Here is a 16,613-nt window from a genome sequence, read left to right on the forward strand (position 1 = left end):
GCTGCGGCCAATGCCCACCATGTTCCACATGTGCCCCCTGGTGGTCAGCACGCATTATAGTGACCGGTTGTTCAGTTGTCCAGTTGTTCCACCTTTTGGTCTATTTGCATATTAGCCTTTTATTATATAGGATAATTACCCTGCCTTTCTTTCAATGAGTGTTTCATTGGTATATTTTTTACATCCTTTTACTTTTAACCTACCCATATTATTAGATATGAAATAACTCTAGATGGAGCTTGGTTTTTTGAATCTATTCTAAAATCTCTGTACCTAATTGGATTTTTAGACTATTTACATTTAATGTAACTTTTGATGTTTGGATTTAGATTTACCATTATATAGTATTTGTTTTCTGTTTGTCCTCTTTGTTTTGTTGTTCTTCTGTTTCTCCTTTCCTGTCCTATTTTGGATCATTTGAATATATTTTAGTATTCTATTTTTATTTCAATTTATCTCTTTATATAATTTTTTTAGTAGTTTCTCTAAGGATTAGAATGTGCATACTTACTTAAATTTTCATTCTACTTAGAACTAATATTTTACCACTCCAGGTGAAATATAGAAACCTATATGAGTCCCATTACCCTCCCTCCTTTATGTTGCACTTGTCACATGGACTATATAATTTATCTTGTTCTCTTTCATTCTTGAAATTTCAAGTTTCCCACTATTATAATTTTCCCTCTTTCTCTTCCATAAGCACCCAAACCAGGGAATCAAACCCTTAAGCTAGGTATGTGCTATGACTGGGAATAAACCCACAACCTTTTGGTGTATAGGACGATGCTCCAGCCAACTGAGCCACCCAGCCAGGACTATTTTGTTTGTTAGTTTACACTGTTACAGATGTCCCCATTTACCCCCTCTTTGTCCATCTCCACCCAGCCCTCTCCCCCTCTTCCCTCAGGCCAATACCATACTGTTGTCTGTGTCTGCTATCTTTTTGAATCATTGTCCCTTCATAGTTATGTATTATGTTCTCTGGCTCTTTTCAGGATATTTTTACTTTAGTTTTTAGAGTTTGATTGATGGTTTCAGTCTGGAATTTGGAGGCTTTATCCTGCTTGAGATTCAATTTACTTTTGAATATATTGATTTGCATCTTTTATTAAATTTTGGAAATTTTTAAGTATTTGGTTTTTGTATCATATTTCTATAGTAGGGACAGTAGGGTGGGAAGAGCAGAGAGCAGTGTCAAAGAAGACACAAAATGAGAGAAATGTGAACTGATCTTTAAAGAACTAGATAAGTAAAAGTTATTCAGCTGGAAAGGATAATGGATGCTAAACAGAGAGAACAACTTGAGGAAAGGCAGGTACAAATATATATGGCATGTGTGGATGTGTGTTGTAGAGGAAGAGAAGAAAGCAGGAAAGGAAAATCTGATTCAGTTAGCCACTTTGCCTTATTAGAGACTAGTGGCCCTGCCCACATCTCAGCTGGCCACCCCGCCCACATAGCTCGCTGCCCCGCTGTCCTGCTGATCGATTGTTATGTGTCACAGCGTAATGACCATTTGCATATTACCTCTTTTTTATATAGGATTGCTGTAAAATATTCCCACAAACACATGGTTAGAAACACATTGGTGTGAATTTAAAAAATGCAAGTTTTAGAATTTAGTACATGTGCTATACTAAGTAATCAGTCTTGTATTTTGGGCAGATCTATTCTGCCATTGGATTCTTTTGGATTTTTAACTAAAATTAATTGCATTTGACATCTTTGTTTTTACTTACTAGGACTTCCATCTTAATGCAAAATGAACAAGCGGTTACCTCTTTTTACCTAAATTTGTGATATTTTCTCTTGACTTTTTAAATTAAACTTTTACTTTTGATATAATTATAGATTCACAAATAATTCAAAAGTAGTTTTAGATTGACATATAATGCATTTATACTATGTACCTTTTACCTAATTTCCCCCAATAGTAACATCTTGCAAAACTATAGTACAATATCACAACCAGAATATTAACATTGATATAGGCAAGATACAGGACAATTCCATCACCACAGGGCTCCCTAGTTGCCTTTTATACACCCATCCTCCCCTAACCCCTGACAACCACTAATCTGTTCTCCATTTTTATAATTTTGTCCTTTCAAGAATGTTATTTAAATGGAATAATACAATATGTAACTTTTTTTTGGATTGGCTTTTTTTCACTTTCCACAATTTCTTGGAGATTGATCTTTTTACAGCTATAATTCTGAGTAGAATTTCATGACTTCTTTTTCAGCTATATTTTGCCATTATTTGAAAAAACAGTTTTTCTCATCTGTATATTTGCTTTGAAATTTAGACTAAAAGCAAAACCTAGGAGCATCCTAGTTTTCCTTTCTAGATTGCATGTTAGTCATTCATAATGTATTAAGTCTTACAGGAGAGAAAATCTTATGTACAAGTATAAAACACTACTTTTCTTATATTTCTTAAAATAGAAGAACAAAGCGCATTAGGGAGAATGCTGCTTGAAAAATATTTAGAACAGCCTCTGTTCCAGAATATCTTTGTGCTAGTTATGGATGGAACAGGAAAGAGCCTGTTCCTGGATAGCACTCAGCAGAGAGAGAAGTATATTTACATTACAGGCGTGCTTTAGCATCTTTCTGTTTTCATTAGTCAACATGTTTTTAGTTGTTGAACCAAAATTCTAGCCCCCCAAATAAGGGAAAGAATGGAGACTTCCAGTTTTTAAATTGTGGTAAGTAAGTCTGGGATCAGATTCTGAACTATATTAAATGCTCATCTAAGGAAGGAGCCTAGATTATTATATTCCAAGGAGAAATGAAGGAATGAAAAAGTGAATAAATAATTGTATTGCAGACAGTGTTTAAATGACTATAATATAACTGTAAGTAAAAAAAAAATAGTAATTTCCAAAATATTATTTTAACCCTTACTGTCATTGTTATCTTCCACCTTAACAGGCAACTCTGATGGTTTTTATTTTTATTTAAGGAAAAATAGAGGGCATAGATATATAATAATAATATATTACTATCATATAATTACCCAAAAGCATACTATTTATTATTTTCATTTCAAAGATGCTTTGGAAAGAGAGAATAGGATGTTAGAGATTTTCAGACTCTTAGCAAACACTGGTACTTATCTAACAGTAATGGAAACACTTTACAAGGGATTTTTATATTGTCATTTTGCTTATGGCAAGTATAAAGTGAGAATTCTTCAGCATAAGTTAATATCATTATTATATACTTTATATAGTGTTTTCTTTAATGCTGATATAAAGAGGTTTGCACATGTTTTAACTATTTTTTTTTACAGTGATCATCTTTAAGTACTAATATGCCAAGGTTGTGGGTTTGATCCCCAGTCAGGGCAGTACAAGAATCAACCAAAGAATGCATAAATAAGTAGAACAACAAATTGTTGTCCTCCCTCTCCCTCCCTCCCTCTTTCTCTGAAATTCAATAAAATATTTTTTTTAAGTTAGTGAGTAAAGTAAATCTGAATAAATCCACCTGATAATCCAAGGCACTTAAAGAAATACATGCTTTTATATGAGCAAAGATTTTACTTGATTAGTGTTCTGTTTCTCCATTCAATTATCAAACTTAGGGAAAATCTAAATAAAGGTTTTTGATTAACATATTCAGTGGGATTTGTTTGGGGTACTGATGACTGCATAGTGTTTCAGTATGACTTTGTAAGTATTCTGATAATAATTATGATATATAGTCTGCTACTTGTTTTTTTTTAAAAAAAGCAGTTTTTAACTCCTTCATGTCTTTCTTATCTATACATGTTCTTAATAAATCATAATAAATAAAATGTACCTGAATATATAAAACATACTTTTTGCTTGCCCAAATAATGCGTATATTGACTCTCTCTGATCTTATTCTGGGTAAAAGACTAAAATCAGACTACTTGGTTTGTTTAGATACCACTAACCAAGTAAACATAGGTATAGGTGGCAGAGGAGGATAACAGGCACCTAGAAATGTTTATCAGTACCCCTGTTATTGTTTACTACTATTTGTCCGTAGTTAGAATAATGAATAAAGTGAAAGAAAAGTATAGTGCCTTGGGTCTTTACTCTGGGCAGAATCAAATTTGGGCCCAACTTCTTCTAGTTGTCTGGTACTCTAGTTAGACAAGCAAGGGTGTAGTAAAAGGAGGTTTTGCAGCCATTCAGATCTTCATTTAAATTCTACTTCTGTCACCTAAAGCTTCATGTCCTTGGGCAAGTTATTTAACCTCCTTGAGACTCAAGTTTTGTTTTGTTATTTTTTAACTTATAAAATAGGTAGTTATGAAAGTTAAAGGAAATAAGTTTATAGAGAATCTGCACAGTGCCTAGAACATAGAAATCTGTGCTTTGGGGAAGAAATGGTAAGTGGAGCCCCTCTCCTAAAAAAATGCTAATATCCACCCTAACCAGTTTGGCTTAGTGGATAGAGCATCAGCTCACAGATTGAAGGGTCTCAGGTTCGATTCCGGTCAAGGGCACATACCTCAGTTGCAGGCTCAATTCACAGCTCCAGGTTTGGGTGCGTGTGGAGGCAACCAATTGATATGTCTCTCTCACATCGATGTTTCTCTCTCTGTCTCTCCCCGACCCTTCCACTCTTTCTAAAAAATCAATGTAAAAATATCCTGGAGTGAGAATTAACAACAACAATAAGTAATACTAATACCCCACTATGCTTATAATTCTAATATATTTATAATTTCAGAATTATATATAAATCTTCACTGATTTTACTTTTCTAATTTTTTTGTGAGTTTGGTAAAACTATCTGCTTAATTTCTTCTAAAGCTTAATTTTTTTTCTATAAGCTTTACTTCCCCTCCACACTTTTCCCCAGATATTTATTTTTTTTAATTTATCTTTATTGTTGAAAGTATTGCAGATGTCCCCTCCCTCCCCCTTGACCCTCTCCTCCCCACTAGTAGCCCATCCGCAGGCCTTCACTGCACTATTGTCTGTGTCCATGGGTTATGCATATATGCATATAAATTCTTTGGTTAATCTCCCCTGCCCTTCCCTCTGAGGATCATCAGTCTGTTGCATGCTTCCATGTCTCTTGATCTATTTTGTTTGTCAGTTTCTTTTGTTCATTAGATATCAAATATATGTGAGATCATGTGATATTTATCTTTCTCTGACCAGCTTATTTTGCTTAGCATAATACCCTCTAGGTCTCTCTATGTTATCTCAAAGGGTAATGGGATTATATTCCAAAATATATAAAGTACTCAAACAATTCAACAAAAGAAAGAAAATCCAATTAAAAAATGGGCAGAGAACCTAAATAGACACTTCTCCAAAGAGGAAATACAAATGAACAAGAGACATGAAAAAATGCTCAATGACACTAATAATCATCAGATAGATACAAATTAAAACCAGCTCACATTTTCTGGAATGGCTACCATCAATAAATCAACAAAAAACAAGTTCTGGCGAGAATGTAGAGAAAAAGAAATCCTAGTACACTGCTGGTGGAAGTGCAGACTGCTTATATCCACTATGAAAATCAGTGTGGAGTTCCCTCAAAAAATTAAAAATGGAACTGTCTGCAGAGGCAAGATTTTTTAAAGGAAAGAAATGGGGAAAAAATAGATACAGAGGCAAAGAAGCATTGAACAGACTGTCAAACTACAGTGGGAAGGCAGAGGAGGTTGCCGGGGGGGGGGGGGGGGGGGGGGGCGGGCGGGGGGGGGGAGGCTGTAAGAGATCAACCGAAGGACTTTACGCATGCATATAAGCATAACCAATGGATAAAAGACACTGGGGGGAGGGGGCAGGTAAAGGCATGTACTGGGGGGAAGGGGAGGCCGGGGGAAGGTCAATGGGGAAGAAAAAAAAAAAAAAAAAAGGAGACATATGTACTATTATTTGTAATACTTCAAACAATTAAAAAAAATAATAAAAAAATAAATAAATAAATAAAAATAAAAAAAAAATAAAAAAATGGAACTGCCATTTGACCAAGCATCCCACTTCTAGAAATATATCCTAAGAAGCCTGAAATACCAATCAAAGAAAATACGCACCCCTATTTCATAAGCGGCATTATTTACAATAGCTAAGATCTAGAAACAGCCCAAGTGCCCATCAGTAGATGAGTTGATAAAAACACTATGATACATTTACACAATGGAAACTATGCATCTGTAAAAAAAAAAGAAAAGAAAAGAAAAAATCTCTTAAAAGCTTTACTTTTCAAGGACGAATTACTATATTTATAAAAGGAAAAATCCAAATTTAAACATAATCTATAAATTTTCTTTTCAGATTTCTATAAGTTAAAGTGTTTGTGACATGTTGATGTATTTTAATCTTTTGCTCTTTGATTTTAGCAGGAAAGGAAGGACAAGAAATCCTGGGGCCTGAAGCGCAGGCAGATGAAGCAGGATGTACAGGTACTCCCTTGCTGGTTCCTTTCATACTACAAACAGTCTTTGAACGTCTTTTGTGTCACTGGTTTTTGCATTTGTGAGTCCTGAGTTTAGTCTTTTTCCTTCTCTTTTATCTTGCCCTCGTTACATGGTTAAGTACCTAGGCATATGGGGTACTATATAAAAAGATAAAAGTTTATATTCTTTAAATACAGTTGTCAACCTACAGATTCATAGAATAGAGCAGATTTTCATCGATATGAATGTCAAGTAATCTACAGATAATAAAAAAATAAGAGTTTGAATGATTATTTAAACTTCTGGCAGATTTTTTAACAAGGTTATAGAAATGCATATCTAACTATTTTGAGTTTCATTATTAGTTACCAGGATCTGCATTGAATTGACCATAAGCCAGAAACCAGAAGAGGACAAAATAAGCAAATATCATGGGTTAGCTGTAGAACAGATGATAATCGTTAATATTGATGAGTTGAATGAACATGTCACAGCAAACAAGAGAATCACAAATTTTTCTTGTGATTTCTGTTAGTGAAAAATGTCAAAATGAAGTTAAATTATATGCTTCTAGCTGACTAAAAGTACATACTCCCTGAGACTTAAGGCTATTCCTCTATAATGAATTCAAATCATATTTAAGAAGCAAAAGAGTAAGTGTAAAACTTAAATCCAAATCTTATATGTGATAATACCAGGCACTTAAATTTTGTCACATAAGTCAGCTGGAACTCTTAGAATGTAAACTTCAAAAATGAATTCCAAATTATGAAGTCATTTACTCAAAATAATATAATTAATAGTAGTATAATTGTATTTTGTATATTGAATCATAAATTAAATATTTCTATCATCTAGTTTTAAATTTTTATTCTTTCTTACCTTCCTTGATTTGACATATTTAGCTTTTTTCTTCTTTGCAGTGCATTTTAGAACTATTCCATATATACTTATAAATTACCCTTAATTATGGAAGATGAGTATGTTTCATAGTAATGTGTCAAAACAGATTGCCTTCTATAATATAAACATTAGCACTCCCATATTTGTCAGTCAGTTCTATGAAACAGAGTAAATCTTGTGCCATTACTAAAGGTGCATTCCACATTAATTAAGTAATAATGAAATATTTGATAATTTATGGTGCCTGTAGCCTAAGAGTTGATAATCTGCCTTTAACTTGGTTGTGTTTAACATGCATAAATAAGGTATTTAAGTATGCTTGTTATCAAATATTTGTCATGCTAACTTATACATTATATTAACATATTTAGTTTGGATGTTTTTTATTAATAAAACTAGAGGCCCAGTGCACGAAATTCATACATGGGGGGACGAGGGGTGTGTGTCCCTCAGCCCAGCCTGCACCCTCTCCAATCTGGGACCCCTCGAGGGATGTCCGACTGCCCATTTAGGTCCAATCCCACCGGGATCAGATATCCCTCTCACAATCCAGGACTCCTGGCTCCCAACTACTCAACTGCCTGCCTGCCTGATTGCCCCTAACCGCTTCTGCCTGCCAGCCTGATCATCCCCTAACCACTCCCCTGCCAGCCTGATCGACGCCTAATTACTCCCCTGCTGGCCCAATTTCCCCTAACTGCTCTCCCCTGCCAGCCTGGTCACCCCTAACTGCCCTCCCCTGCCTGCCTAGTCCCCCCCAACTTCCCTCCCCTGCAGGCCTGGTCCCCCCCCAACAGCCCTCCTCTGCAGGCCTGGTCACCCCAAAGCCCTCCTCTGCAGGCCTGGTCACCCCCAACTGCCCTCCCCTGCTGGCCTGATAGCCCACAACTGCCCTCCCCTGCTGGCCATCTTGTGGTGGCCATCTTTGACCACATAGGGGCGGCCATCTTGTGTGTTGGAGTGATGGTCAATTTGCATATTACCTCTTTATTATATAGGGTAGTGTTAATGAATGCAAAAAACTGCTGTGTATTACTTTTTTACCTAATTTAACTTTGATGACTTGTACTAGCAGAGTTACAGAAGATTTTGTCCTTTTAAGCAAAATACTATAAAAAAAGACACTCATAGTTGCAGGATTACAGTATTTTACCTTACAATTTGCTCTTCACTACAAAAAGTGAATTCATTCTTTCAGTTTGAAGTACTGAGTACATAATTTTCCTCCCCCCTCCAAAAAAAATATCACATTTGGAAGGAAGAGTAACCTTATATTAACCTCAGTTGCTCCTGAAAGGTAAGATCTTTCCCACCCACGTGAAGATGATCCCTGCTACATTATTTCCCTACAACATGGGGAATTAGGAGTAAGCAAACATTTAATGAAACCCAGATATGTACTATTTTAAGGAAAGAAGGATGGAATTAGATGTTTGAGACTTTTGAGCAGTTCAACATTAAAATTATGTGTTGCCTTTGCTTTTGCTACTTCCTTGACTTCTGGGGAATAATGTACTAACAAAGTAAACAAAAACATTATACAGAGGTTCCATCATTAGTTCAGAACTTTGTCAGATCCTTTCTATAGTTGACTTCCTTTTGCAATTCATGAAGTTAAGAGAACTATAGTTTCAGTTTAGTATTCAGAGAGTGAAAAGGGAGAAGGAAGGTTAAAGGGTAGTAGAGGGTAAAGTGGAAGATTTGACTTTTGGTAGCAGTAAACACACAATGTACTATATAGCTGTTGTATCATAGAATTGTGCACTTGAAACTTACATCATTTTATTAACCAATATCACCCCAATAAAGTTAATTTAAAACAAGAAGAGAAAAAATTCACCTAAAATATCCTTTGTTCCTTCTAAGCATCCCTTTTGTGTTTATATAGTTAATAGTTTCACAAAGTTTCAAAAATTGAAGGTATTCTGGTGCTAATAAAATATCAATAGCTAAGTGAAACTTTTTATTCTTATGTTAAACATTTGTCTATTGTTGCTCTCACTAATTTATCATTATAACCCTATAATTCTACTTTGGCAAATGATTCTAGAATTTCTCCTGAAATTCTATACTTTGACAGTCAGCTCCGAGCTTTGTTATATCTTAAACAAATTATAATTATATGTTTCAGTGTATTTGCTCCTCTCTCTAGTGTTCAAATACATGTTTATCAGTCTTAAACCTAGGAATTTTGCTTTATAATTGATGTAGTCACAATGTGCATTTTCTAACACTTTTAATTTTATGAGTATAACTGCAGAATTTCTGGTTTCTGCTTGAAATTGACTTGGTAAATGCAAGTTCCTGGAGACAGTGTAGTTTAGTTGGAAAGAACCCAGAGTTTTAAATGACACCTGAGACTAAATTGCTTATTTTAATAGCAATATTTTTTCTTTTTTTAAATGCATTTATTTATTTATTTATTTATTTATTTATTTACTATGTGATTTTGGAGAAGTTACCTAACTTTTCTGAGCTTACCTGTTTTTATTGGCAAATTTTTTTAATTGAAAAGTTATAATGTTCACCTTGCAGGACTACTTTGAGGAAAATAGATAACAATTATATTGCACTTACTATATGCCTATTATTGTACTAAGCACATTCTATATAAATTAATTTAATCTTCACAACAACCATAAGAAGTACTGTTATTATCTTCCAAGTTTTATATTATATGAACTGTTATATCATAATGTTTATTGCTTTGAACTCATATTTTCATTCTACATAGCATATAGAATTTGGTACCAACATAGTATATATCTCTTGTTTGAAGGTCTTTTTTATTAACTTTCATTTTTACAAGAAAATGTAAAAAATGTATATAAATTGAAATTTAAGTTTCTCTTTAATTTAGTAACCAGAAGGCTCAAAAGATTTTTTAAATTATAGATTGATTTATGGTATGATTATCAGTACCACACAGTACCACAACATAAATACATTACACATTTTAATAAGTAATTATTAAAAAAAATGTTACTGGAAATGAAGTTAAAGGAATTGAAGTCTTCTTTGATTATTTCATATATCAATAGTTTACTGATACAGATTTCTAGAAAAAACAAGTTTGGCATTAATTCTATTTCTATTTTTTGTTTAGCACTGAGATAACATTATTCTCCTAAATAAAAAGATGAAATATGTTTTTGTCATAACTGATTTACTCAATTCTTCACACATCTTGAGAATTATATGCAAAGTTATAGTTATCTATCATTACAAATATTTCTAATGTCTAAAATTCAGTCCCCTAACTTGATAAAGGATTTGTTTCCCAGTCATTAGCATCATTCACACCTTCATATTCTGGGACATATACCAAAAAGTTTTACCAGTACTTACTTATCAAAGGACTAATGATATCTGGTTTTGGATTTTGTTATTCTTTTTTTCTCCTCACTTAGAGGAACCTTGTTTAATATATTCAAAAATGATTGGGGAAATTTAAATATTGTTAACTTTAGTGCCTTTTTCCTATACATTTTTATATTTTTTTTATCTTACCAGATGAACTATATTTTGATCAATACCTTATAACTAGAAACTTAGTTCATTCAATATCTGGAATTCTATCAGAAAATAAAAGTGCCTCTTTATTTTTCTAATTCAAATAAATGTGTCAATGCACATTTTGAGGATGAACCTGAAGAGTATTATGCTAGGTGAAATAAGCCAGTCAGAGAAAGATAAATACCATATGATTTCACTTATATGTGGAATCTAGAGAACAAAATAATCAAAATTGAAACAGACTCAAAGATACAGAGAACAGAGGAGAGAGATGTTGGGTGGCTAGGTGAAATAAGTGAAGGGATTAAGTAAAAACAAAACAAAACAAAACAAAATGCAGAAACAGACAACAGTATGGTGATTACCAGAGGGAAAGGGGCTTGGGGGGCAGATAGAAGATGGTAAAGGGGGATAAATGGTGACAGAAGGAGATTTGACTTTGGGTGGTGAACATATAATACAATATACAGATGATGTATTACAAAATTATACACTTGAAACCTATATAATTTTATTAATATCAATGTCACCCCAATAAATTTAATAATTTTTAAATTTCTTTTATGATGAATATATAAATTAAAATAATGAGGAATGTATAAAGTATAAATAAATATATCTTTTAAATATAGATTATTCAAATAGTAAGGTGAAGATTATTTAGATCTAATCTAATTTTTATAAATTATAAAATATTTGTCTCTATCCTAGCTGGTTTGGTTCAGTGGATAGAACATTGGCCTGCAGACTGAAGGGTCCCGGGTTCAATTCTGGTCAAGGATACATGCCCAGGTTGCGGCTCGATTCCTAGTAGGGGGCATGCACAAAGTAGCAGATCAATGATTCTCTCTCATCATTGATGTTTCTCTCTCTCCCTCTCCCTTCCTCCCTGAAATCAATAAAAAAATATTTTATATATATATGTCTCTAAATGAGCATATCATAATGTTTATTGCCTTGAACTCATATTTTCATTCTACATAGCAGTCTGGGCATAGGTAAGCTTATAACTTACTGAAGATGCAAAGTTCATGTTTAAAATACAAATTGTATAATTCTGAAAAGTGTATACTGTTTAAAAACTCATTATTCCAGCATATGTATGTGTGTGTTTGTGTATATATGTGTATGTATATATAGTTAGTAGGATATAAACATTTTATAAATGAAAATATAAACATTTTATAAACATTTTATAAATGAAAATATAAACATTTTATAAATGAAGAATGTTTAATTGAAAGAAATATTTTATAAAAATATTGTATCTTGTTAAATCTACATGAATCTATAAGAAATCACATAAAATACAAATTTTATTATGAGTTCATCTAGTTTAACTTGAACTTAAAGTTACATTGAAAAGACTTGATGACCCTGCTTTACTATTACTGCTTTAGCTATTCAAAGAATGCTTATTGTTGCCCTGGCTAGTAATCTCACACACAGAAGGGTCTCAGGCTCCGGTTCAATTCTTGGTCAAGGGCGACCCATCCATGTATCTCTTTCTCTAAAACTCAAAGAAAAAGTATCCTCGGGTGAAGATTAACAGAAAAAAAAATAAGGCTTATTTCAGCCAATGACAGATGTTAAGAATGATTTTTGAGAATAAGCTTTGCTTTGCTTTCCAAGGCTCCTGAAAAGCAATGAATTTTTTAATAATATGGAATGGAACAGGTGAGATCATTAAAGGAAAATTACTCTCCCTCTGGCTGTATTATTACATAGATGATTTCAGAGCTTCCTAACTGGAACTACAATATCCCCATTTCAGTTGCTGTGCTTTATCCAGATAGATAGTCATGTAAACAGGAAAACTGGAAAGCTTATCATGGTTTTATGTTGCCTTGATTAAGCAATAAAAAAGGTTTTCCCAATCAATATTTTGAATTTTTCCTTTAATAACCTGTAGGTTTTTATGCCGCGAGTCAGTGCATCATATTATGTACTAGATTGATGGAGGGATATGCCTTTTATTCTTTGAAAAGGGGAAGATAGAAAATGAACCATCAGGATTCTAAGAGAGCTTTTATGGAAGTTGAGGATCTGGAAATAGATTCCCTCAAAACTAACAGTACCACTTATCTCTTAAAGAATCTCCTTGCCCCTGAATCCAGTAACCCCAGTTTGGTGACTCCTGGCAGTATATAGCAGATGCTTAATAATTAATAACTATTGGTTGTATTAAAAAGGACGGGGGGCAGGATATGATGAGTCACCATTATTACTATATCATTGACTCTAAGGTTTTAAACAGCAGCCACCCCAAGGAGTTCAGTTACTAATATTATATAGGAGATTTAGCAAGTTTTAATGACTGTTGAACAAAAAAAGTGCCCATACATTACCATTTTAATTTGGCCCAATTTTAGTCTGCTAGGAAGTGCTGTTTAACAAATTTAGAATTGACAATTCAGTCAGAAGTTCATAAAGACGTCAGCCAGGAGGCATTTGGGAGCCAACCTTACCCATTATAGTCACTACCAGCATGAAGCAGATAGACTCACTCTCTCATCTGGAGCCATTCGGGGGAATGGAGGCAAACGCTAGTGTAGCAGTGCTGCTTTAGAAACTCAGCAGCACTTTGGGCCACCTTCTCAAGATGAAAACATTATCTCTTCTTTCTTTTAATCATCATCTGAGACTATGCTTAATTATTTAAGGAGAGGGGAAGGGAGTGAAGAGAGAAACATCCATTGGTTGCCTTCCTATACATGCCTGACTAGGGATAGAACTCATAACCAGGAATCGAACCTGCAACCTTTTGGTGTACAGGACAATGCTCCAACCAACTGAGTCACCCAGACAGTACCATTCTGTTATCTCTTGAACCTCTTTTAACTCAAGAAAAAATATGCCGCTGTCTTAATGCCACACTTAAATATCTATGTAGGCAGAAGTAGTGCAAGAATAGCCCTGTTTGTATATGAATGCTAGAGGAGATGAGAAGCTATTTTATCAACTTGGCATTTTGATTCTTATTAGAATTCTTTTTACATATGGATAACTATTAAAACTATTTCCTAAGAAGTCACATAACTGAACTATACTTTAGAGTGGTTTACATTGAGACTGATTCAGATTTAAAACACAACTCTGAGTAAAATGACACAGTAGGTTGCTAAGGTTTGAGAACTAAGGTTTTCTCTTGTCCTTTTTTCCTTGCTTTAACATTGACTAAAAAGCTAGAAATTCAGCCAACTGTATTAACTTTCTCCATATCTTGTTTATCAGTAAAATGGAATAGAAGTACAACTCTGAAGCTTAAAGGGAATATTGTGAAAATGTCAAGACTTTTATAACACTTTAAATTTACTTTAAAGATGACTTTTTTTTAATATGTTTTTATTAATTTTAGAGGGAGAGGGATAGATAGAAACATCGATGTGAGAGAGACATTAATTGGCTGCCTCCTGCACACTACCCACTTGGTCTTGAGCTGTAACCTGGCCATGTGCCCTGACCAGAATCGAAAGGGGGTAGGGGAGCTTTTTGGTTCGTGGTCAACACTCAACCACTGAGCCACACTAGCTAGGCTTAAAATTATTTCTTTATCAATTATAACAAATGAGTAAATATTGTTTTTAATACTCAGTAAATATTTTCTACAAATTTATGAACAATCTCATATTCTCTCAAGATAAACAATTCCTCATTTAGAAAAACTTGGTAACAACTTGGTGGTGAAATTGCTATTTATAAAGTATGCATTTATTTTAGTAAAAGATGATGAATGCGATTCAGATGCAGAAAATGAACAAAACCATGATCCTAATGTTGAAGAGTTCCTGCAACAACAAGATACTGCTGTCATTTACCCTGAGGCACCCGAAGAAGACCAGAGGCAGGGCACACCAGAAGCCAGTGGTCATGATGAAAATGGTAAATGGAGCTTCACAGTTGTTTTTGTTTTCATCTTTAAAGGATTTTTTCTATTACTCTACTGTAGGAACCTACTATCCTACCATAGGAAATATTTTTCAAAGCCAAAATTGATTGCAGGTGGCTGGAGAGATTAATCTCTTTAATTAATGGAACATTGTCCATGATAACAGTATAGTGTAATAATAGTGGCATCTAATATATATAGTGGTAATGACACTGCATATGAAATGCTTAAAACAGTGCCTGAACATTGATTTCCATTCACTAACATGGCAGCAAGTAGGGAAATGGAAACTAGGATGACCCTTACTACCCACTGATTCTTTTCCACTATTCTTCTAGCAAGCAAAACATGGTTGTCTGCTTCAACACATACTAATTTGGAGACAAATGGTTTTTCTCTATCTACTTTAGTCCATTCTGATATGAACAGCCACTGTATAAAGAATAATAAAATGTAGTAAGAAAGTGTTCGTAATCTCCTGAAAAGAAATAAGCTGTCATTCATTCTACCCTTCCTCCATGAACTGGAAACAGATGAAAATAACTTGCTAAGAAATTTTATGTAAAATCTGTACCAAATACTAGAAACGTTACTTAGAATGTTTAAGGATATGTTAAGTTGTAAGATCCTAATCTGATTTGATTTTTCCAGATCTCACTTTAACGGATATATGTAGCTTAAAGTCAAATAACCAACTTATTTAAGGCTTTTTTTTTAGAGCAGTTGTGTGTTTACAACCAAATTGAGACAGAGATACAGAGATGTCCCATATAACCCTTTCCTCCACACATTCATAAGCCTTTCCCATTATCAACATAACTCACCAGAATGGTATACAACTCACCAGAATGGTACTTTTTTTTTTTTTTGCCAAGGATGAACCTACATTGACAAAACATAATCATTCCAAGTTCATAGTTTACCTTAGGGTTTACTCTTGGTGTTGTACATTCTATGGGTTTGGACAAATGTATAATGACATGTGTTTATCGTTATAATATCATACAGAGTAGTCTCACTGACCTAAAAATTCTTCTGTGCTCTGCCTACTCATTCATTTTTCCCCATCTCCCCTACCCTTGACAACCACTGATCTTTATGTTTCCATTGGAATCATATAGTATGTAGATTTTTCAAATTGACTTTTTTCACTTAGAAATCTGAATTTAAGATTCTTCCATGTTGTTTTAGGGCTTGATAGTTCATTTCTTTTGTGTTGAATAATATTCCATTGTCTGGATATACCACAGATTATTAATCCATTCACCTTCTGAAGGACACCTTCCAAATTTTGGCAACTATGAATAAACTGCTATGAACATCTATGTACAGATTTTTGTAGGGACATAAGTTTTCAGTTTCTTTTGATAAATAACAAGAAGCACAATTGCTGGATTTGTATGGTAAGAGTTTTACAAGAAACTGCCAAATTGCCTTCCAAAGTACAAGCTGTACCAGTTTTCATTCCTACCAGCACTGAATGAGAGTTACTGTTGCTTCACGTCCTCACCACTATTGGTGCTGTCAGTGTTCTGGATTTTGGGTGTTCTATAGGTGTATAATGGTTTCTTGTGGTTTTAATTTATGTTTCCATGATGACATATGATTTGGAGCATCTTTTCATACTTATCTGCCATCTATATCTTCTTTGGTAAGCTGTCTGTTACGGTCTTTGGCCTATTTTTTAGTTATCTGATTTTTTATTGAGTTTTCAGAGTTCTTTGTATATTTTGGATAATAATCCTTTAGTAGTAGATGTGTTTTTTGCAAAAGTTTTTCTCAGACTGTGGCTTCTCTTCTAATTCTCTTGATATTATCTTTCTCAGAGCAGAAGCATTTAATTTTAATGAAATGTAGCTTGTCAGTTACTTTTTGTATAAATTGTGCCTCTGATGTTGTATCT

At 33.8% G+C, this 16,613-nt stretch overlaps 1 protein-coding gene across 19 annotated transcripts in view; it reads left to right on the forward strand.

The window, feature by feature from the left end:
* Window positions 1-16,613, forward strand: part of ZEB1 (zinc finger E-box binding homeobox 1) — a 308,304-nt gene that overhangs the window by 259,445 nt on the left and 32,246 nt on the right. For 6 of the 19 annotated variants that reach the window (XM_080685973.1, XM_080685976.1, XM_080685989.1 and 3 more), the window contains 2 exons: window positions 6,346-6,408; window positions 14,542-14,703. In XM_080685973.1, the coding sequence (XP_080542099.1) occupies window positions 6,346-6,408; window positions 14,542-14,703 (225 nt within the window). The remainder of the gene's footprint in view (window positions 1-6,345; window positions 6,409-14,541; window positions 14,704-16,613) is intronic. The other 13 variants (XM_080685984.1, XM_080685990.1, XM_080685988.1 and 10 more) reach the window with 5 other exon arrangements.

This window comes from Plecotus auritus (genome assembly GCF_963455305.1).
Source record: "Plecotus auritus genome assembly, chromosome: 1".
Taxonomy (NCBI): Eukaryota; Metazoa; Chordata; class Mammalia; order Chiroptera; family Vespertilionidae; genus Plecotus; species Plecotus auritus.